At 50.0% G+C, this 21,436-nt stretch overlaps 2 protein-coding genes across 3 annotated transcripts in view; one reads left to right on the top strand and one right to left on the bottom strand.

Moving 5' to 3' along the window:
- The first annotated feature begins 44 nt into the window (after positions 1-44).
- Cdca8 (cell division cycle associated 8) lies at positions 45-15,715 on the top strand. Of its 2 annotated transcripts, XM_032898330.1 has the most exons (11): positions 45-127; positions 234-361; positions 457-585; positions 2,318-2,358; positions 6,957-7,029; positions 9,914-10,023; positions 11,669-11,733; positions 12,400-12,492; positions 13,730-13,856; positions 14,441-14,527; positions 15,175-15,715. In XM_032898330.1, the coding sequence occupies exons 2-11, from the start codon at positions 268-270 to the stop codon at positions 15,217-15,219; spliced, it is 864 nt and encodes a 287-aa protein (XP_032754221.1). In that variant the 5' UTR covers positions 45-127; positions 234-267; the 3' UTR covers positions 15,220-15,715. The 2 variants fall into 2 exon arrangements, with proteins under 2 accessions (XP_032754221.1, XP_032754210.1); XM_032898319.1 differs by having other exon boundaries at positions 45-361.
- A 1,807-nt stretch (positions 15,716-17,522) lies between these two features.
- Positions 17,523-21,436, bottom strand: part of Epha10 (EPH receptor A10) — a 33,228-nt gene continuing 29,314 nt past the window's right edge. The window contains exons 11-17 of the mRNA XM_032898344.1: positions 21,112-21,297; positions 20,610-20,671; positions 20,196-20,399; positions 19,796-19,945; positions 19,413-19,606; positions 18,892-19,047; positions 17,523-18,710 (exon numbers count right to left, since the gene is read on the bottom strand). Of these exons, the coding sequence (XP_032754235.1) occupies positions 18,596-18,710; positions 18,892-19,047; positions 19,413-19,606; positions 19,796-19,945; positions 20,196-20,399; positions 20,610-20,671; positions 21,112-21,297 (1,067 nt within the window). The 3' untranslated portion in view covers positions 17,523-18,595. The remainder of the gene's footprint in view (positions 18,711-18,891; positions 19,048-19,412; positions 19,607-19,795; positions 19,946-20,195; positions 20,400-20,609; positions 20,672-21,111; positions 21,298-21,436) is intronic.

Genomic DNA, 21,436 nt, shown 5'->3' on the forward strand with positions numbered 1-21,436 from the left:
TCCTAAGACGACGATTTGCTATTGGCTAGGCTGTGCCCGTTGAGTTTGAATTGGGTGGCGGTTAGTGGAAGATCAACCCGTCCCTCAGCTGGAGCTGTAAGGTTTCCTGAGTCTGTTTTGGGACCCCCAAGGTTTGTTTCCGCAGAGTTCAGGATACCTAGACTCCAACGACTGAACTTCCGCTGCTCCCCGACCACTCACGCCCTCTTTCCCCGTCTCATTCGCTAACCCGGCAGCTCGGCCCCTCGCTGGACGCACCCTGGTGTCATGGCTCCTAAGAAACGCAGCAGCCGCGGGACCAAGACCAACACACTGCGGAGCCGGAAGCTCGCCTCTTTCCTAAAGGACTTCGACCGCGAGGGTAAGGGGTGGATTCGCGTGATCGTGAGTTTTGGGTGGGTTGAGGCGCGGGTCGCACACCTGACGCGGGATCCATCGGCTTTCACCTCTTTGCAGTGCAAGTTCGAACCAAGCAAATTGAGTCCGACAGGCAGACCCTCCTCAAGGAGGTGGAAAATCTCTACAACATCGAGGTCCTTCGGCTCCCCAAGGCGCTGCAAGTCATGAAGTGGCTTGACTACTTTGGTAAGAGCTGCTAGCGTTTCCCCTGTGGCCGATTAGTGCTTATCTTGAAAACTTTCTATAGGGACTCATTCAGATGTCTTAATAAGGTCTAAAATAGCCACCGGTGGGAAATTGCCATCTGTCATAACTTATTAAAAAAAAGTGATAGACCCATTGGAAAGAAGCGGGCATGAATTACCCTTCAGATGAATGTTATTAGGATAGTGCTTCACACTTTCACTGCTCAGTGGGAGGAGAGCTTTAGAAGGTATATACCTGAGATAGATGACGGGGGCCTGAAGGAAGAGGGAGGGAGGGAGAGAGGGAGGAGGGGAAGGCAGGGAGGAGGAGGAGGGAGGAGAAGGAGGAAGGAGAAGGAGGAAGAGAGAAAAAGATCAAATCCATAGTACAAAGTGAGCTTTTGATTCTTGAAGGCTTTCAGAGGTTGGGGAAGGCCGTTCCACACTGACCTGACCTAGCCTAAGCTAGCCTACCTTCGAATAGGCAAGGATGCAGGCACTTGGTAGGACTATAAAAGTTTTCCTGCCGATTTACAGAGGAGGGAGAGAATTGCAAGACCAGGATAAATCATGTTTTCTCTGCATCTCTTGTGTCCAAGGGGAGAGTTGCAGGAGGGCACATCCATATTTTGGAGAGGAAAGAGGCAGTTTATGATCTGAAACCACCTTACTGCTTGGTGCACCTGAAACTGCCATCCAGCCCATGGGCAGGCAAACCATGGCCCTTAACTGGCCAGGTAACAAATAGTTTAGATTTCTGGAATTGGATTTCTACTATAGTTCCAAAAGAGCTGTGATGAGTTTGATTTCTGGGCACACTGAAATGTCAGTTTCACATAACTTTCACACATCTTCACACATTGGGGAAATACTTGTACAAACTTGGCCTTCTAAATGAATGAATAAATTAAGAAAGAAGATGATTTGGTTTTGTCAGAGCTCAATTAGAACAGTATGCTCAAACAGCTCTGTCTTAAGGAAATTGCCAGTTTAAAAATGAGCACCTCACTTGTGAACTGCAAAGAGTGGTTCTCTGACCAGAGAAAAATCCCAACCCATTTCCCACCACTATTGAAACCTCCAAGGAAACACGGAGTCAGACCACAATTAAAAACAGGTTTTCCAGTAAATAGCACAGTCCTGGGGTTCACAAATATTCTGTAATGCAGACTAGTGTCAGACTCAGGTCTGCTGGCCTCTGCCTCCTCCGTGCTAGGATTAAAGGCGTGTTACCGCCCGCCCGTGATGATTTGTAATGAGGAGCTCACCTAAGCTTTCATTCTATATCTTTTTGCCAGGACCAAGGGATATTGTCTCTGGAATTTGGTTCAGGCAGGAGTAGAGACCTAAGTAGCTTTTGAGTAATTTGCTGTACTGTGTAGATATGTATTTGCAGTTTGAAGCAGTCTGTTCAACAGTTTTAATGTGGCATTTGGGCTGAGTTTTAAAGAATGAGTAGAAATTTTTAGGGCACAGAGAAGTGTTCTGAGCAGAAGAAATACTTAGTATCAAAGCTCTGGGTCTGAGGATAGCCTGTCTGAGAAACAACAGGAACTCTGAGGACAGAGATGATGGAATCACCAGCTAGACAGGGAGGATCCAACTGGAGAAAGATCAAAAGACAGGCTAGAGGGAAGACTTCACTGGTCTGATGGAGGAGGGTAATTAATAGTGCTGGAAAGGCAGTCATCATTCAGACCTGACAGTAACGAAGTATGATGTTCTTTTTAAAGCCCTAGGAGGAAACAGACAGGCCCTGGAAGAGGCAGCAACAGTAAGTGAACCATCTTGATTTTGCGTTGGTTAGTTTGTAGGTTTAGTTCTGTCAAAAAAAAAAATCTAACTACTAAGTGTATACTGTAGAAAAGGTTTTGTCAGGGGACATTATCCGTGTCAACTGAAAAAATTATACTGTGTCAAGATACTGCATATGTGAAGTCCAAATAGATCTCAGTCCTAAAAGAGGAGTGTGCTGTGTGACCGTCCCTTCCTTCCATCTGTGAGTTCTTCCTCTGGGCCTCCACCAACTATGGGTCAGAAATATTCAGAGAGAAAAAATTGTGTCTATACTAAATAATTACATACTCTCTAAGCTCTACAGCTGGGCAACTATTCACATAGATTTACCTCGTCTTTAGTGCTCTGACTTGTTTAGAGAAAATATAAAATAAATATAGGGTAAGATGGTGGTTCATGCCTTTAATTCCCAGCATTTGGGAGGTAGAGGCAAGCGGATCTCTGAGTTTGAGGCCAGTTAGGACAATAAATGAACTATAAGACATGTCTAAGTCGTATGCAAATATTTTATTACATTTTTGTTTTGATTTCCTGAGACAATCTCACACAGGCCGGCCTAGAATTCATGATCTTCCTGCCTTCCGTACCTCCATGGTACCTCCATCTTCCTTACATTCTTGCCCACGTGTTCTATATCACCTCCCCTTTTTAGGATTTATTTAATGTATATGTGTGTTTTGCCTGCATGTATGTATGTATGCCACATTCATGCTTGGTTATGGAGATCAGAAGAAGGTGTCAGATCCTTGGGACTGGAGTTACAGGTGGCCCACCATGTGGATCCTGGAAATTGACCCTGAGTCCTTTGTAAGAACGACTAGTGCTGTCACCCAGAGTTGTCTCTGCACTCCCTGCCCCCTGCCCCCTTATAGTTTGTTAAGACTACAGAAATGAGACCATTCTGTATTGGGATATTTGGCCTTTTGTCCTGTGCAGCACCATGGTTACAGGGGTGAGAGTCCTTTGCTAGTCACAGCAAGCATCTGTTAACCTTGCCTGGGTTTGTGTTAATGAAGTGACCTTTGGAAAGTCCTCAGACATACTGGATGGGGTCCTGTCTGCCAGGAAACTCAGCTATATTCTCAAAGGATTGGAATAAAGGCCTAAAAGTAAGCTGGTCTGCAATGGCCACCTGTCAGTCATGCCTGTGTTCTTCCATACACCCCTAAACAAACAGTGTTTGAGAGCCACCAGGGTGGGGAGGGCATGGGAGTTCTGTGGCCTCTCCCCAACACTTTGCCCTACCTAGCATTTGGTAGGGAAGCTTGTGTGTTTCTTTTTCCTTCTGAAGGATGAATAATGTTAATCTATGAAGTAAATTGGAAATGGTCAGATTAGCTTATAAACATACAAATGTAGATGAACATGGGGAATTCATCAGAAGGTAGGGAAAGAAATTTAAAGTAAGGGCTTAAAAATAGGGGCTTGGACCTTTGGAAGGAAAGAGGTGACTGCAAGTTATGGGAGGTGAGGAAGAGATCCCAAAGAAAGCAGAGGCTATCCTGTTTACACAGGCAGTCTCCTAGGCCAGTGTTAGCCCTGCAGTCTGCCTGTGCAGATCTCTTAGGCAGCTGGGACTTCCGCTGGCAGGGCTCTGCCCACCTCTGCTGCTTGCTACTGCAGAGAACAGAGAGTGGATTTCACCAAAGAAGAGCTTCTCAGAGGCAGCCTGGTCCACCCACAGAAGTCTGTAATTCTGAGTAACCAACTGGAAGTTGCCAGAGAAGTGTATTTGGGGAAGGATGTTTTATTCCCCCACAATCTCTTTCTCTATACCCTTTGTAGTAATTTGTACCATAAACTGCCAAATGGCATCAAAGGCTGACAAAATGGCTCAGTAGGTAGACATCACAACTGGCAACTTGGGTTAAATATCTGGAGTCCAGATGGCAGAAGGAGAGAGTAGTTGATCACGTGAGGCCTTCCTTAGACACACGCACATAAGTCCATGAAGAGGATTCCTCTGGGTTGAGAGAGCAGCTCTAGACTCACACAGTAGCCGGGGGCCCCTGTTTGAAGCCAGTGGGTCAGAATGGAAGGTAAGGTAACTTAAGGCAGCTGCTGTTAGGTAGGTAATGGGAAGGGATCACAGGATCTGATAATATTCTTAGACAGTATTAGAATTGAGTTAATAGGGTCCATCCTAGGATCCTAGCTCGGTTAGAGGAAAAGCTCACACTTTTGATCACAGATATGGTTCGTGTTATATAGAATACAGGAAAGGGTAGATTTGTCATTCCTAAAGCAACAGAGGGATTTGGTTCCATTTTGTCAGCTTCCTTGTGTTCTTTTACCCTAAACTTGCAAGGGAAATAGAGAACCTTAGAGTTTAAGTTCCTTTAAATCTATTAAGTTGTGAGCCAGCCTAGGAAACTGGGTAGAGACTGGCCTTACCATGCCGCATTGCTGAAGTGTACTGATACTTTCTAGAGACTCAGTACACCATAACCCTTTTCAGAATTCTCTCCTAGCATCACTCTCAAGACTGAAAGCAGCAAAGAAGGAGGCAAAAATGGAGGATTTATTTGTTCAGGCATTAGCCACATCTCTGATGGCTGCAGCCATGTTACTAGTTGCCACTGTTTTGGACAGGACAGAGAAAGAATGCTTCTGACCTTGCAGAAAGTTCTATTGGACAGAGTTTGGAACTAGTCTGTCATTGACTTCAGAGTCCCTTGGCATGATAAAATTATATATAAACGGTGTGTACACACACTTGTCTATTTTTGTGGAGAGAAAGTTTATCATAGTTTGTATGAGTTCATCAAAATTGGAGTAGGAGTCTTTGGATTCAGTGACTTAAGGGTTTGTAGTTTCGCTGAGTAGCAGGTCCCCATCAGCTTCAGGAATTAAAAGATCGTTAGGAGCCCGTCTTGAGTTAGGGAGAGGTAACGTGTTGGGGATGTAGAAGGGTAGAAACACGTGAGACAGAAAGCATCTCGGTCCACACTCTCTCTCTTTGTAATAAGTTCCATGACTCATTCACTCATCCCCCTGCAGAGACCCAGATTTAATGTTTGAAAACATTCTAGATGAATCACACTCATTAGCTAATATGTCTCTCTCATTTTAGATTAGTCAGAGATACAGAACTGCAAATAAGCCTTGTGGTGCAGTGTGGGAGATCCAACACTACCACACCAAATTGAAAGAATTCCAACTTTAGCTTTGATTTGAAATCCAGGGAAGGAATGATACTTTGGCCCCAAAGCTCTGACCTAGGTTTATTGGGGCTCCCAAGACCACTGTGTAACTAGGCTTCCTTGAGCATGTTGGTCCTCCTGCCTCAGCCTTGCAAACGGTAGAGTTACTCTTTTGGTGATTCCTAGGAAGACAAGCCTCAGCCTGTAGTTATACACATGGCGATGACACGTATCCCAAGAACACAAAGCAGAATGAGCAAGGTACACCAGGACATGTCCCGTGTAATTCAGAGGAAGTCAAGCAGCTGGGCGTGGTGGTGTATCCCGTTAATTCAAGCATTCAGGAGGCAGTGATAGCTGGATCTCTGGAGATTAGGGCCAGCCTGATATACATAGTGAATTTTAAGATAGCCAGGGATACAAAGAGTGACCCTGTCTTAACAAACAAAACCAGAGGAAGCCAGTTATAAGCTTCCAGGAATCTCCCTCCAGTGAGTCACAGGGCAAGCTTAATTCAATGTACCTGAGCTGTCGTCTTAGCACACAAGCTCATTCAAGACTCCATATAGATTTTCATGAGTCGTAGGCACTTGGGCATCCTCTGCCTAACAGAAAAGCAGGTGTTAATAACATGTAAACTATATTTATTTGCATGAAATTTAAGCACAGAGAGAGCTATTCTAGGCAGGAATGAGGAATCCCGGAATCCGTGGTCTCCATAGACAGCCAAGATCTAACCTTTCAGTCAGGCCTTCAGTGTTAACTGTAACATTGTGTCAGTGGCCTGCCACCAGTAGTGAGCTCAAAGCCTGCCAGTTGTTACTACAGATGGTACCAAGTTGGCAGCAATGTCTCACTTCCTTTTCATCAGCAAGGTAGACAACATTAGTCTGTGAGAGAACTATTTCTTGTTGAGCATAGACAGCCTCAGAGTGATCTTCTGATCACTGCCTTGCTCTCTACCGGTCCACCCATCCTCCTGTGTCAAGTCATGTTTACATGTGTCCCATGAAGAAAGGACTGACCATGAACCCAGTCTCTACTTGGCCGAGTGGGAAGACCCTGTCTCAAACAAACTAATACGCAAATAAAATGGAAAAAGGTTTTCACATTCTGCTCTGTGTGTGTGTGTGTGTGTGTGTGTGTGTGTGTGTGTGTGTGTGTGTGTGTGTGTGTGTGTGTGTACATAAACATACATACATACATGTGTTCATGGACACAGCCAAATCCATTAGCTCCCTTCTAAAGAAGTGAAGTAGTTGTGGTTTGCCTCTGAGGAATGACAGAAGAGATAAGGAAAGAGAATGAGCAAGCTATCGGCAAGGTCTTTGGTCTTGGGTTGGGTGGTAGGTTTATAATCTGTTTGTACCGTAACTTACCAGCTCTTATACGTGCTGCACTAAGCCTACTACTTCCTGGCTGTTTGTCACAGGCTGATCGAGACATCACAGAGATAAACAATTTAACAGCTGAAGCTATTCAGACACCTTTAAAATCTGTTAAAAGTGAGTACTTTTCCTTTTGTGTAATTTTGTTTGTATATGTTTATGGCGTGTGCCTGAGCACAGGTAAATGTGTGAGTGTGCGTGGAGGCGGAGGCTGCTGGCACTGGGTGTTAGCCACTCTCTGCTTTATTGAGTCTCTTGCTGAACTCAGAGCTTGCTCTTCAGCCAGTCTATTTAGCCAGCCCTGTCTCCATCCACTGGAGGCTGGGATTGTGAATGGGCATTTCCCTGGGTTCTGTGTGTCTGAACTCCATTCCTCACCCTCGCTTACGTGGCAAGCATGCTATCGTGTTGATCATCTCCCAAGACCTTCAGTGGTTTAAGACAGAGTCTCAGTGAGCAGCTCAAGTGAGCCTGGAGCTGGCTATCCTCCTGGCTCAGTGCTGAGGTTAGAGACAGTGCCAGCATGCCTGGTGTAAGTGCATTTCAGAACCTTGTGGGACAGAGAGCTGAGGTCCAGGGAGCTTTGTGGCTACTCAGACCAGGCCACACTGGTGTGTCCTCTGGCCCTTGGTTTTGTTAAAGATAAAAATTTGAGGGCTGGAGAGATGGCTCAGCTGTTAAGAGCCCTGTAATGGGGGTCCAATGCCCTCTTTTGGTTTGTCTGAAGACAGTGACAGTGAACTCACATACATGAAATAATAAATAAATCTTAAAATTGTTTTGATTAGGGTCACTGTATTTGGTGATTGTAAGACTGTGTGAGCTAAAGTATAAATGGAAGGAGGGGAAATCTGTGCTGAAGACAGGCCCATGTACTTTCTCCAGAAATAGGAGTTTTCCACTCCCTGGCATCCTCAGCAGGCCTGAAGAAAATCTCAGAGAAACACTTTGGTCAGCATTAAGTTGTGGCTGCATTCACAGATCTGCCTGTGCAAAGTCCTCTCACATGTACGCCCCATTCTGTGAGACTTGTTACACTTATTCAGGAGTAGGGTAGTGTGTGCTGGTGGAGAAATTACAGTAGCTGCTTCTCTCTTACTGTAGATGTGGGTCCAAGGGACTGAACTCAGGATATAAGCATGGCAGCAAGCGAGTTTACCCACTAAGCCATCCTGCCAGCCCATGTGGGAAGTTGAGCTAAAAATAATGACCATGGAATCAGGTTGGGTGAATTAGAGCCTAGACCTTTACAAAAAAAGAGCTGGACCACACATGGCTCTCATTGCTCAGTGGCAGCTTGATAAACTCAGTGAGGGCAGGCCTGAGCCATAGCCCTGTGCAGGCCACTTTCCAGGGTGTGACACGGATCCATTGCTAATTCTGTGAGCGTCTATCCATCACGCCTATCCTATAGACTGAAGAGAGCACGGAGGTCTTTGCCCACGGCACATCGGATGGGACTCAGCTAGCATTCCTAGTCCCTGTTCAGTGCGCTAAGTCCTTTATCTCTGTTTGTTTTCTTGTTTGTTTAGGTTTTGGTTTGTTATGATGGGATCTGTTTTCATAACCCTGGCTGACCTGGAACTCACTGTATAGACCTGGCTGGCCTTGAACTGGCAGAGGTCCACCTACCCCTGCCTCCCAGGCACTGGGGTTAAAGATGTGCACCATTATGTCCAGCCGCCACTGTCATTTGGGTGTTTAGATTCCCACCTTCTCTTTGAGCTCTGTAAATTTGCTTACCTGAGGCTTAGCAGGTGTGTCTTCTGGTTTTACCCCTGGGACTAAAGAGAGTTGGACCATCATCCCCCAACAGCTAACAATGTTCTTATAACCCTTTGGTGCTGCAGCTACATGGAAAGCTGTTTTAAAATGAACAACAAAGCCATACATGGTGGGACACACACCTGCCGTCCTCGTACTGAAGGTGGAGGCAGAGGTGTGAGTAGTTCAGCTCAGTCTCAGCTACAGAGTGAGTGTGAGGCCAGCCTGGGCTAAATGGACGCACACACATGTATGCATAAATTCCTGAATTTTCTCCATATAACCCCTGCTTGGGATTTTCTAGCTCCCACCTTGTATTTATTTAGCAAAATGTTTATTGGTAATAATCCGTTTTATTCTTTTTTAAGATTTATTTATTTTATGTGTACAATACATAAAATTATGTATACATCACATGCATACCTGGTGCTTGAGGAAGTCAGAGGAGGGCAGCAGATCCCCTGGAACTGGAGTCACAGTGTGAGGTCCCACGTTAGTGCTGGGAACTGAATCTGAATCCTTTGCAAGAACATGGTTCTTAACCATGCCATCTCTCCAGCCCTCCAGGAAATCTTTTATAGAAGAGGATTTAAACAAAGGGAAATAGTTGACAATCAGAGTGGTTGAAGAACTGTGGAACAGTACTGCAGGGCCAGTCCAGCATTCTGATTAAGACAGCTGACCCAAGAATAGTGGTGTACACTTGTAATCCCAGCACTTGGGACGCTAAAGCATGAGAATTGCAAGTTCGAGGGCAGCTTGGGTTATATAGTGAATTTGAAGCCAGCCTAGGATATGTATGTAGCAAGACCCTATCTATAAAACAACAAAAGAAGCAAAAAACCCACAAATGGAAAGCCTACTAAAGAAGCAAGGGAGATGAGCACGTGACCTGGCACTGCTGCTTTCTGGTCCCGCCGGCGTTAACGAAGACTCACTGGTCGCCTTGTTTGTGACTAAATCGTGCCTGTAGTTATTTGTGGATTGAATGAACAGAAGGCCCATGGACAATATGAAACACAAATTATAAACTACTAGTTACTACATTGCTATTTATAAGTGACATGATTATCTTGGGAGAAACAAGGATTACCAAGGATGTTTAAGATGAATGAATGACTTCAGTGGAAATAACAAATTTTCATCTTTAAGGGGCTCTTACATGGAAGGCAGTGCCATGGACCCCACTGAGCAGAACAGGTTCTGACAGAAATAACTCTTATACTGTTTCTCATAGAGCGAAAGGTAATCGAGGTGGATGAAGCCATAAAGGAAGAGGAAGAAGATGAAGAAGAAGAAGGAGGAGGAGGAGGAAGAAAGAGCCATAAGAATCTTCGATCTGCAAGAGTAAGTAGCAAGTCAAGCTTTGTTCAGAGTCCGTGCTAACAGGAGACACGCGAGTACAGAAGTGTGGGGGTGAGGCAAGGGAGGTGGCTCGGCAGTTAGCCTGCGGCCTCCTCTTGCAGAGTACCCAGGTTCACTCCCTAGTGCCCACATGGTGGCTCACAACCATATATAAGCCCAGTTCCAAGCCTCTGACATCTTCAGCCTCCACAGCCCCCAGGTGCACACTGCTACACACGTGCATGCCTGCAGACAAAACACCCATGCATATCGGGCAGGCTTTTTGCGTGTGGAGCACAGAGCTGTGTCGCAGAGCTCCCCGACTGAGAAGACTGCACTCGGTCGGATAGCAAAGTCACCGTCGGCACGAGTGTAAAGTGTGCACCAGGAGGAGAGGAGGAGGAGGAGGAGGCTTTAGACACACAGCCAGTCCCTTCAGAGCGAGCTTCACTGGCTAAAGGAGAGGAGGACAAGCGCTTGGGACAGGCGAGGGAAATCTTTGAGGAACAGGAAGAGGTTTGGTTTGGCTGGGATAGAAGCTGTGAGAGAAATGGAGGTAATAGAGACCAGATAATGGATGGCCCAGTGTCCTGAGCGTGAGTCTCTTCCATTCTGCCAGCTAGGCAATGGTAAGAGCCATGGAAATTTCAAAACTGTTCAGAATAAATGGAAGAGGGCAAGCAACTCAACCAGGATAACCTAAAATTTAATGCCTATTTAAAAAAAAAAGTAGGGATGATTTTTGGGGTGAGTTCTATGAAGAAAAGTATGCTGGGTTGGTCTAAGAAAGGAGAAAGCAGGAGGTGATAAATGCTTTCTGGACTAGACAGCTGCTGTCCGGTGGCTGTAGGACCCTGGAGGCAGAGTGGCGGGAAGGTGCGGGGAAGCGCCTGCCCGCTGCCTGCCCTGCTGAGTTAAGTTCTTTTCTGGGCTACGTGGAATTCCAGCATGGAGCTCAGCAGGGTGGAGAGAGAGGAGAGAGATTCTGGTGCCTGCATCTTCTTCATACATTCATGTGGGCTCTAGAGGGGAGGTGGGAAGGAATTCCTGATGAAAACTCACACAGCCAACCACAAAGAGATGGCGGGGTCAGGAGAGAGGCATGGGATTCTTGTCAGGCATTCCTGGATCAGGTGAGGACCGCAGAGCATTCCCTGTATTGAGTGACCCTATAGTGGCACTTTAGGAAAGTAGTGGGAACGAGCCACCCTGAGTAGCTCCAAATTCGGTGAGAGAGCCTGTCTCAAACGAGATGGAGAGCACTGGAGGAAACACCCACTCTGGTTTCCACAGGTCCACTTGTGTCTGAGTGCACACACGTGTATACACACGAGAGTTCCCTTTAATCTTGGCCCGCATCCTCTTTCTCAAAATCCTGGAGTTTTACATAGTTTAGTTACTAACTCTCTGCAGTGGACCCTGTGTGTTTGGTTAGGTTTTTAAGGCAGTCTCACTGTGTAGCCCAGGCTGGCCTTAAACTCACTGTCCCCCTGCCTCAGCCTACCTGGTGCCATGGTGTTCAACTGTGATGAACCTTCTTATGTTGAGTTTTACTTTTCCTTCAAAAGGCCGTTCTTCTCCTCCTCCGTTTTTTATCTTTCTTTTCTCCTTTGCTAGGCTTTGAGTGACTTCAGGTTTGTGCCTTTAGGTCAAAAGATGCCCTCCATCCAAGAAGAGAACCCAGTCTATACAAGGAAGCAGCAGAAGCAAAAGGTGATTGGTTTTCCAGGGGTAGATGTGTCGTTTGCTTTTCTGGGAGAATCCCCTTCAGTGTGGCGGAAATAGAGAGGCAGACAGAGCTCTGGGGAATGAGGGATAGCAGCTAGAGCCACCTGATATGGGTGCTGGGGATCAAATTTGGGTCCTATGGAAAAGCAGGACATGTTCTTAACCATAGAGCCCTCTTTCCAGCCCCATAATTTCTGGAAATGCCTCTCCTGGCCCTGCTAAGTTAGGAATTTCCATGGGTTCAGATAGATCTTGGGGACTCCACGGGAACCCTTTGTGAGGAAGAGGGAACAACTTGGGGGCTTGTGGCTGCATGTCTTTGAAGGAGAGCTGGCCATACCAGGGCACTGACTACAGATATCAGCCAGCTGCCCAGAGAGAATGGGAGCCTTTTATGGTCTACAGGCTGGGAATTCGCATGCTGCCATAGGCTGCGGGGTTCAGCCTGTCTGCTCCTCACTACTGTGTGGTCGTAAAAGGAAGCTCTTTCCTGTGATGAACATCTGCAGCCGTAATGGATGTAAACAGTGCTCCCTCCCAGGCAGCTCAGAGGCTGCACAGTGCGATAGGTTCAGGACACCATCTGACATGACCATTTGCCTCTGGGGCACCTGCGACTTGACACCCCTCATGGCTCTATCTTACCTGCAGGTTAAGCCATGACTTTGTGACACCAGCTATGAGCAGGCTGGAGCCATCTCTGGTGAAACCAACCCCAGGCATGACACCTAGGTTTGATTCCAGGTAAGTACGGAGAGCAACACTTGGACTGGGTGGAGCTGCAGTGAACAGCATTGGTAGTACAGGTGATGGACCTGAGTATTTGGTGTGGGGCACCTCAGAGCACAGCTGAGGTTGCCACTGTTGGTCCCTGCCCTGACCCTATTTCCAGTTCCTCACTTGACAAGAGCATAGGCCTGTGGTGTCTGGAAAGCCTCTGCTTTTAGCCCTCCCTAATTCTGGTCAGATGGCATTTAGATATGAGTCGTTGCTTACTTCTGTGCCTTTGGAAGGAAGTGAAGTGATTTCACCTTTCCTGAAGCCAAGTTAACAAGACCGTTACAGCAGAGGCGAATACCTGCCCTGGGGGCTGGTGAAGTCTTTAAGGAGTGGTGATAGCACGGACTGGTGATCCCAGCCTTCAGAGTTGGAGGCAGGAAGATAGTTCAAGGTCATCCTTGGCTATACAGCCAGTTTAAGGCCAACCTGGGCTACATGAGACTTCTGTGAGAAAAGAAATAAGAATGATGTGTTACCCTGTTGTTACCCACGTAAGGACTGAAGACCCATAACTTCTAAGGAGTAGAACAAGAAGTGAGCAAACTGGCTACTTCTGCTTCCTGCTTCACTGTTTCTAGAAGCAGCTAGGGAACCATTTTGGAAGAAACATATATGAGTACTGTCTGGAGTAGGGTGATCTGGGGGTCAGTGATGTAATCTCGGAATCAACTGCCTTTGACCTTGAGAGTCCTTCAGGGCGGGAGCACAGGAACCTGTGTTTGGTTGTGTAGTCAGATGCTATACAGAGCGCTGGCCTTCAGTTTGCTTGGGTACGGCTGACTTTTGCTGTCTGTCTGTCTGAGGAGTGCAGCCTCCTTTCTCCAGCTGTGTTCAGCTTGAAAAATATTTTCACGGGCTGGAGAGATGGTTCAGCCGTTAAGAGCACTGACTGCTCTTCCAGAGGTCCTGAGTTCAATTCCCAGCAACCACATGGTGGCTCACAACCATCTGTAAAGAGATCCGATGCCCTCTTCTGGTGTGTCTGAAGACAGCTACAGTGTACTTATATATAATAAATGAATAAATCTTTAAAAAAAAAAAAGAGAGAGAGAGAGAAAATATTTTCCCTAAATTTAGAATTTGCCTTCTTAGAAATGGTATGATTTGAAAACTAGAGCCTGAGATCAGATGGGGTTGGAAGGACTTGTGAAGGTGTCATTCTGTCTGCCCAGCCATCTTCACAGAGTTCTCCACCCTTTAGGGTCTTCAAAACTCCAGGTCTACGAACCCCAGCGGCCAAGGAGCAGGTTTACAACATCTCTATCAACGGCAGCCCTCTCGCAGACAGCAAAGAGATCTCCCTCAGTGTGCCCATAGGTGGCGGTGCGGTGAGTGGCACCCTGGAAAGCCAGGCTACAGTGTGCTGCGCACTGAAAACCTCTTTTCCCTGAGTTTTCTACCGACACCTGCTTCAGAGACTGAACAGTCCCTTCGGAGGGTGGGTCCTAATCAGCACCGCCTCAGCACGCGGAACCTGGTGCTCTCTCCCGGGCCGAGCCCATCTGCCGTTCAGCTGCCTTCTGCTGCCCTTGAGAAGCATCTCTGGGCACAGTGGGTTTGGGGTGCTCCCATCTGTGGTGTGTGCAGTAATGGGTGCTAGAGAGAGAGCAGAGGAGGGCACAGCTGGGCCAGGCCAGTGTGGCTCCGAGTCAGCAGTCTTCAGAGGCCCTAAAATGGGCTGGCCTGGCTTCTTAGTGCTTCAGAGAGCAGGTTACCAATTCAGCCTGCATGAGAGGAGGGACTGACCTCCATGTAGTTGTGTGCCCACTGATAGCACTGATGGTGTCCTTTCTCCATCCTGGCTGATTTCTGTCACTACGTGCAGAATCTCAAGGAGAGCCTGGCTGGGTACTCTGGCTGATTAGTGTTCTGATCTGAAAGAGTATGTTTCACCCTTTCTCCCTCCGTCTAGAGCTTGCGGCTATTGGCCAGTGACTTGCAGAGGGTCGACATTGCTCAGCTGAATCCAGAGGCCCTGGGAAACATTAAGAAACTCTCGGTGAGTCCCACTTTGTCTCCACAGGAAGAGGGTCGCCCTTGACACTGGCCTTTGTGGGGCTTTACTGTGCCGCTGACAGCACTGTTCCATTTGCTGTCTCAGTTTTAATTCTCAGGAGGAACAGCCTGTCAGCTGTGCTTCAGTGGGTGGGAGCTTGGGCTACAGGCATGGCTGCGGAAGCCCACCCTTGTGTACGTCAGTGAAGGGTAGCACAGGAATAGGACAGGCCTTGAGCTGAGATCCTCAATATGTACCAAGGTCTCATAGACCTCAGGTGAGAGTCACCCTCCAGCACCGTGTGCCTCACTGCCTCACTTGAGAAACGAGTCCCCATGTACTCGCTGTCGAGTTTCCAAGACAAACAACAAACAGAAGGAAGAGTCCCTGAGGCCCGGGCTGGGGAGCTGGAGAGGCAGCTCCGCTTCAGAGTGCGACTCCTGCAGTCCCCCAGGTTGGCTTCCAGCAAGCATGGCGGTTCATCTGCACTCCAGTTCCAGGGGACTCAGTGTCCCTGGCCTCCACAGACACTAGACACCTTCACACACATAAGATAGAAACAAATCTTTAAAACCACCCTGTGCTGAGTACACTAAGAGCTGACTGGGCTATGTGCCAGGCGCATCTCCAATGACCTCTCCTTGTTTCAGAGTCGCCTTGCTCAGATCTGCAGCAGCATCCGGACAGGCCGATGAGAGGACGGCACACAGGTGGCAGCAGGGGCTGCAGTGGCAGAACACACACCTGCAGCGGTGCTTTGCGTCTCTCCGACAGCTGTGATGTTGTGCTGCACACTTGTAGTTAGTGGGAATTTAGATGGGGAACACAGGGCTAGTGGGGGTCTTTGTGTGCTTGGTGTGGAGTCACTGAGAACCATCCGTGGTTTGAGATCCCACCGGGGCTGGACACTGCTTGGAGCACTGTGGAGGGCAAGTGTAACCTTTGCCCCAGGACCCAGGCAGGCTATGCAGCCAGCGTAGGGCCTGTGGTCCTTGCAGGTCTAGGCGCACGGCTGGCTCTCCCTGTTCTGTTCTGTGGTTATTTCTGTCCTCTGTGGACAGGAGTGCTTCAGATGGGTTTTCTTTTGCTGAGGGTCACACACATCAGTTTCTGAGCAGTTAGCGTCTCAGCCGACTCGTCCTATGGAAAGCTTGCTGTTTTCAATAAATCTTAGTTTGCTATTGTTTTTAAGTCAGGACTCAGTCTCTCTGGTTGTTTGGGAGCTGCAGCTACATGGGCCTGGCCAGCTGCCTCCTCGGGAGTGTGGAGACATTTTCAGTGACAATATCTCACCTCTAAAGGGGACCCCAAGATCCAGAGCTCTGTGTGTTCCCCACACTTTGTCCCAGTAGCTGAACATCAGAGTAAATGAGTGTGGGGCTTGGCCAGGCTGTTTCTTGCCCATGTCACAGCCCTGGGGCTAAGGTAGGTCTCTCCTCCCACCCGCTGCAGCTCTCCACACTGATTGCCCTTACACTTCGGCTCCTGGCCCTCCATTCCGCTGCCTTGCAATGCTGGAGCCTCTCCAGGACACCCCTCTACTCCCTGGGCCCACTGGGTGGCTTCCCTCCAGTGGCGGCTTCAGCTTTCTGCGATGACCCTAGAGGTCAGTCTCTAGCTCACATCTATGCTCCAAGGTCCAGGAGACCCATCTACCTGTGTCCTAAGCAGCCTTGGAGCAACTCGTATGCACATCTCCAAGCCAGCCATTTCCTGTCCCCAACTCCACAAAAGCCATAGATACCACTTCCTCCAGCACCTTGACTGGTTTGTGACGTAGCCTCGTGACACCCAGTGTGTCCCATGTGCCCCAGCCCTTGTCCAGTTCCTTTTCCTGTGTCTCTCTAGACTTTGGCATTCTTCATAGCAGAGACAGATGGTCTAAAGGAAGGTTCTCGGGCTCTGCTCAGAATTCCCTCACAACTGCTCAGCGCTTCTGCAGTGCCACACAGGAGGACCATAACACACAAGTGTTTATTACTTGGTACTGCATATAGAACCCAGAAATATAAACACATCTCCAGAGTTTCGCAAAGGAGCCTCCACCCACAACCAGTCCCTCCCTCCCTCCCTGGGTGGGTGACAGCAATATGGGTTGCAGGTGACCTCCCTCTGTCCAATGAACAAGCTCTGTATAAAAATAAATCTGTGGAGGGTCCCCAGTGGCCCAGCACCCTGTATCATGCTGGTGCCTGTGCAGGGCTGAGGCCTGGGACCCCTTGGGATTCTAGGACCTCCTCATCAGAGGGGAGGTCTACCCTGGACACCGAAGTCCTGCCAGCACAGCCAGGGACCCCTCTGCAAACAGCTGGGGAGGGGAGGAGTTTGACTGTAATGACTGATGTAGCTGGAGATGGGGATGAGGTTCTGATAACCCAAAACGGCACTGGTGCCCATGAGCCCTGGATGTTGAGCCACTTTTCCCTGGAGGGAGGATGAAGGGAGATCGTGTGGGGATGTTTCAGTTCCCCCAGTTCTGTCAAAGGGAGCAGTATCCCAGGCTACCCCAGTGTTCCTGCAGTCACTGAGCTCAGTCAAGTGCCCAGGGAGTAGAGTTGGAAATGGGGTAGGCTCTGAGGAAGAAAGAGCTGCTGCTGGCAGGTCAAGGCCAAAGGCACTGCTGGGAGTCCCTGCTCCTCACTACGGGGTAGTCCCCAAAGACGCATCGTGGTTTCCAGCCCCCTCCCTCAGGCTTTCTGTTAGTCATCCTTACTTGGATTCCAAGCCTGCTGATGACTCCATTCACCCCAAGGAGACAATACCCTGCCCATCAAGGCCTTACTCAATTTTGACCTCATTTAAGAAGCCTTTTTGGACACCCCCCATTACACAAACATAATCCACAGTCCACCTGCCCATTCCCCCTGTGCCCCAGGGGATCCCTTCCTAGTGTGTTCCCTCCAGAGGTGCTCTCTGTATCCTGCCTACTCCTCTCCACTCCCACCTACTCTGTCTCAAGCCTACCATAGCAAACCAGGCATCCATCAGGGGTCACATCCATGCCTTTCTGCCCTCTGGGATAGCTTTGGTCTCAAGGTCTCAACAGCTGCCAGGGTCCTTGCTTAGCACCTTCAAGAGCTCTGAACAGCACACAGGGAGGCACTCTGGAGGGGAACTGTACTCTAGTGTAGAGGGACAGAGCGGCCTGAAGGGGTTCAACCCAGGGACCATTCACTGTGCCGCCCAGGGAAGAATGCTGGTGCCATGGGGCAGGGCAAGCTCTCTCCAGGGCCAGACTTCTCCCTGGATTTCAGTCTGGCATTAACCCTGGCTCTGAGACTATACGGGCTCTGACTTCCCCAAGTATATAGTGTGATTGGACCAGCCTATCCACTCCCTCAGTCTCATTCTCCTTTCCACCCTCCAGAATGCAGAGTAAGCCCACTGTGCTCTTCTGAAATCACTTCCAATCAAATCAGACATCGGCCCAGGGCGAGCACCAGGACTTTGAATGGCCTACTAGGAGCCTGGCCCTCATCCTGAACTGCCAACCCCAAGGCAGGAAGCCATCAGCTCTGGAGTCTCCACCTGGGGGCCCAGTCCCTGAGCTCAGCACCACTTGCCTGCTAGGGCCTTGTCACCAGTGTGCAGCTAGACCTAGCCAAGGCACAGGATGTAAGGGGCACCACCCGCTGGCTCAGGCTCCCATACTCTGGTGCCTACGCAGCTATGGTCCCTGTCAGAAGCAATGGGTCTCTCACAGGGACCCATATTGCCTGGCAAGTCAAAAGCTCTCTGGAGAAATGAGATGCCCACTGATTAGGCCCAACCCCCACTGAGTGTGGCAGCCTAAGGGGCCTGAGCCAGGACAACTGAAACTGTCTTCCCCAACCAACACCCTTGACACCCCAACCTTCCCTTGACACCCTAGCCCTCTTCCTACTGTTATGTCTGGGGCCCTCTCCAGGGATCTGAACCTCGTTTTAGGACCACTAGGTCAGCAAGGTGTTGAGAGGAAAAATGAAATGGGGGGACAACGTGGTACCAACCAGCTCAGAGGCCACTGGGAATAAGCACTCCTCCTACCCTAGGGGAGTGTCGCTTGTAGGTCCTGGGGCAGGGCTGAGCGGCTCACACTTGCACCCCCTGACCCTGTAGTTGTAGCACTCGAGTCTGCAGGGCACTGATCCCACTAAGGAGGGCCTCTCGATGCTCCGCGGAAGAGATCCCAAGGCTCCCCAGGTCCCTGCAAGGAGGAACAGTTACATCCAACTGAGCCAATCCTTCTACCCCTCCCATGGAGCCAACCCTCTCCTTCCCCTTCTCAAGACAGGGAAAGGCCCAGGACTAGGACAGGTAGGGCTTTCCCATGTAGGAAGGAGCTCTCTCAGGTCCCTGAACCCCGGGCCTTGGCTTCTTAGACTCACTGGGCAGTCATCTCAGTCACGGCCTCCAGGCTCCCGTAGCCGGCTGCAGAGAAGTTGTCCTTGTAGCGACACAAGTCTAGGGCCTCCAGCCAGGCACCCACGGAGCCAAAGGAGGGGAAAGCAGAAAAGGCACGGTCTGCCAGTGGGGTGGGAGGCCTGAGGAGCAGAGAAGGTAATCATGCGGACAGCCAGGGTGTGACATAAGACCCAGTCACTCTCCTGAAAAGCAGCTCAAAAAAGGACAAGGGGGGAGGGGGGGAGTAAGGTGACCGCACCCAGTGATGAACGTGCACCCAAAAGCAGGACACTCAAGCAAGTGGAGAACTAAGCCAGTTAAAGGGCAAATTGCAGGACGTGGCTGCCTGAGGAGGTAAGATGTGCCAGCAGCGGGTGGGGATGTCCGATCAGTCCGGACAATGGGCTGGGCTTCACACCTGAACAGGTGGGATGAGGTGGGGTAGCTGTTGGGATCTGGGAGGCTATTTCGTTTGGCCTGGCTTAGGCGGTCAGGGAGGATGTACCTGAGACAGGTGGTCAAGGCACACTTGGAGGGTTCTGGCTCCTGCCCCATCTTGCTCAGGATGCTGTGGATCTGGGAGAACCTGGGCCGCTCACCTGGGTCTTTCTGCCAGCACTCAAGCATCAATCGGTGCAGCTGGGAGGGACAGTTCCTGGGGGGTGGCAGCCGGAAGCCATCCTCCACGGCCTTGATTACCTAGGCTCCAGAGATGCAGAGCAGACAGGATACTTCCAACTACCCAACCCCCACCCCCACTCCCACCAACAACCCCCACCCCCATCAACCCCCAGCCCCACCCCACCCCCCACCGCCACCCCAGAGACGCTAGACAGGATGGGAGTAAAAGAGAGGTCTGGACTGGAGCTGGAGGCACAGGTCACTTACATCTTGTCCAGACATGTCCCAGTAGGGCCGCTCCCCAAAGGCCATCACCTCCCACATGACAATGCCAAAGCTCCACACGTCACTGGCGGAGCTGAAGTGGCCAAACTGTAGAGTCTCAGGAGCTGCCCAGAGCGCTGGGCTCCTGCCACTCTAGGTGGGTAAGCAGGGCAGAGCAGGCGAGCATTGAGTCAGCAGCAGGCTACATCCAGGCAAGCCGCAGCACCCACAGCCAGACCCACATATCTCTTCCTCACCCCTCCAACATCTGAGGAAGCTGCCCGGCTGACTCAGGGAAGAGACCAGGCAGAGAAGGAGGCAGGGCCAAGATATAGACCATGGGGCCGGTGGGTATGGCCAGCAGGAGAAGCAGCATGTGGGGCCAGAGAAGGGAACTCCTTACCATGGTGGTGTAGACAGCTTCCGCTCGGTCCCGGGGACCCCGCCCAAAGCCAGAGATCTTACAGATGAGGCCACTGCTGAGGAGCACTCGGCGGGCTGCGAGGCCCCGGTGGACATAGCCCATCTCCGACAGATACTTCATGGCCGATGCCAGCCCGGGCAGCAGACCCATCAGCTGCGCAGTCACCAGCTCTGCCTCGTGATGCTATGGAAGTGGGTGAGGACTGAGGCCAGGGCTGTCCACTCAAACCACCCAGGAAGCCACTAAGTCCCTCTGGGATTCAGGGTACTGTGAGCATCGGGTCAGCCTGCCCAATGGGAGCATTGGCAACCCCAAGCCCCGAGAGAAAAGAGAAGGGACAAGAAAAATATGGCATCGGTGCTTCCCCTCCTGGGGCTCCAACTGGTTACTCACCCTGAGGAAGTCATCTAGGGCCCCGAGGTTCATGTACTCGGTGACAATCATCAAGGGGTTCCCTGTATCAGGGATGGAGACACATTAAGTTGCCGCTCTGCCTGTGGACAGCGCCCCCTACCAGCTCTACCTCAGCTAAAACAGCCAGAAGTAAAACCCAAGTTTTCTAACCTTGCCACCCACCCTGCCCCACCCCCACCTACCCTGTCCCACGCCCACTCATCCTGGTGGGGAGGTTTAAAAAAAAAAAAGAGGAAAAGGTAAACAGTCCACAGTGGGACAGAGACAAAGTCAGAGCTGCAAGGAGTCAGGTGAGAAAGATCATTCAAAGGGACAGTGATCCACTCCCCAAACACCAGTGGAATTGGGTCAGCATGGCCACCCCGGGAGAGGAGCCATCCTGAGTCACTCAAGTGGAAGTGACATAAGGTTGCGCCTGGCCTCTCCGGGCATCCCACCTGATACCTGGCTAAGCACTGGGAGTGCAGTGTGCCGGGCCTACCTCGGGTGACCACGCCTTCCAGCCGCACGATGTGGCTGTGGTCAAACTGCCCCAGGGTGAGGGCCTCAGCCAGGAAGCTGAGCCTCTGGGAGTCTGAGCAACCCTCCCTCAGAGTGTGCACGGCCACGGGTAGTTCCTGGCGACCGGGCAGCTGCAGGCAGCCGCAGCACAGGTCCCCAAATCGGCCTGTGAAGAAATGGGCATCTCAGACTCCAACCAATGGGGTGGGCTGAACCAAGGTGACTCTGGGTCATAGAGGTCTTCCCAGCATGCTGTGGGAGGCGCCAGAGTTTGAAGCACTGTCACCTTGGTCTTCATCTTTTTC

The sequence above is a fragment of the Rattus rattus genome, chromosome 1 (assembly GCF_011064425.1).
Source record: "Rattus rattus isolate New Zealand chromosome 1, Rrattus_CSIRO_v1, whole genome shotgun sequence".
In the NCBI taxonomy this organism is placed as follows: Eukaryota; Metazoa; Chordata; class Mammalia; order Rodentia; family Muridae; genus Rattus; species Rattus rattus.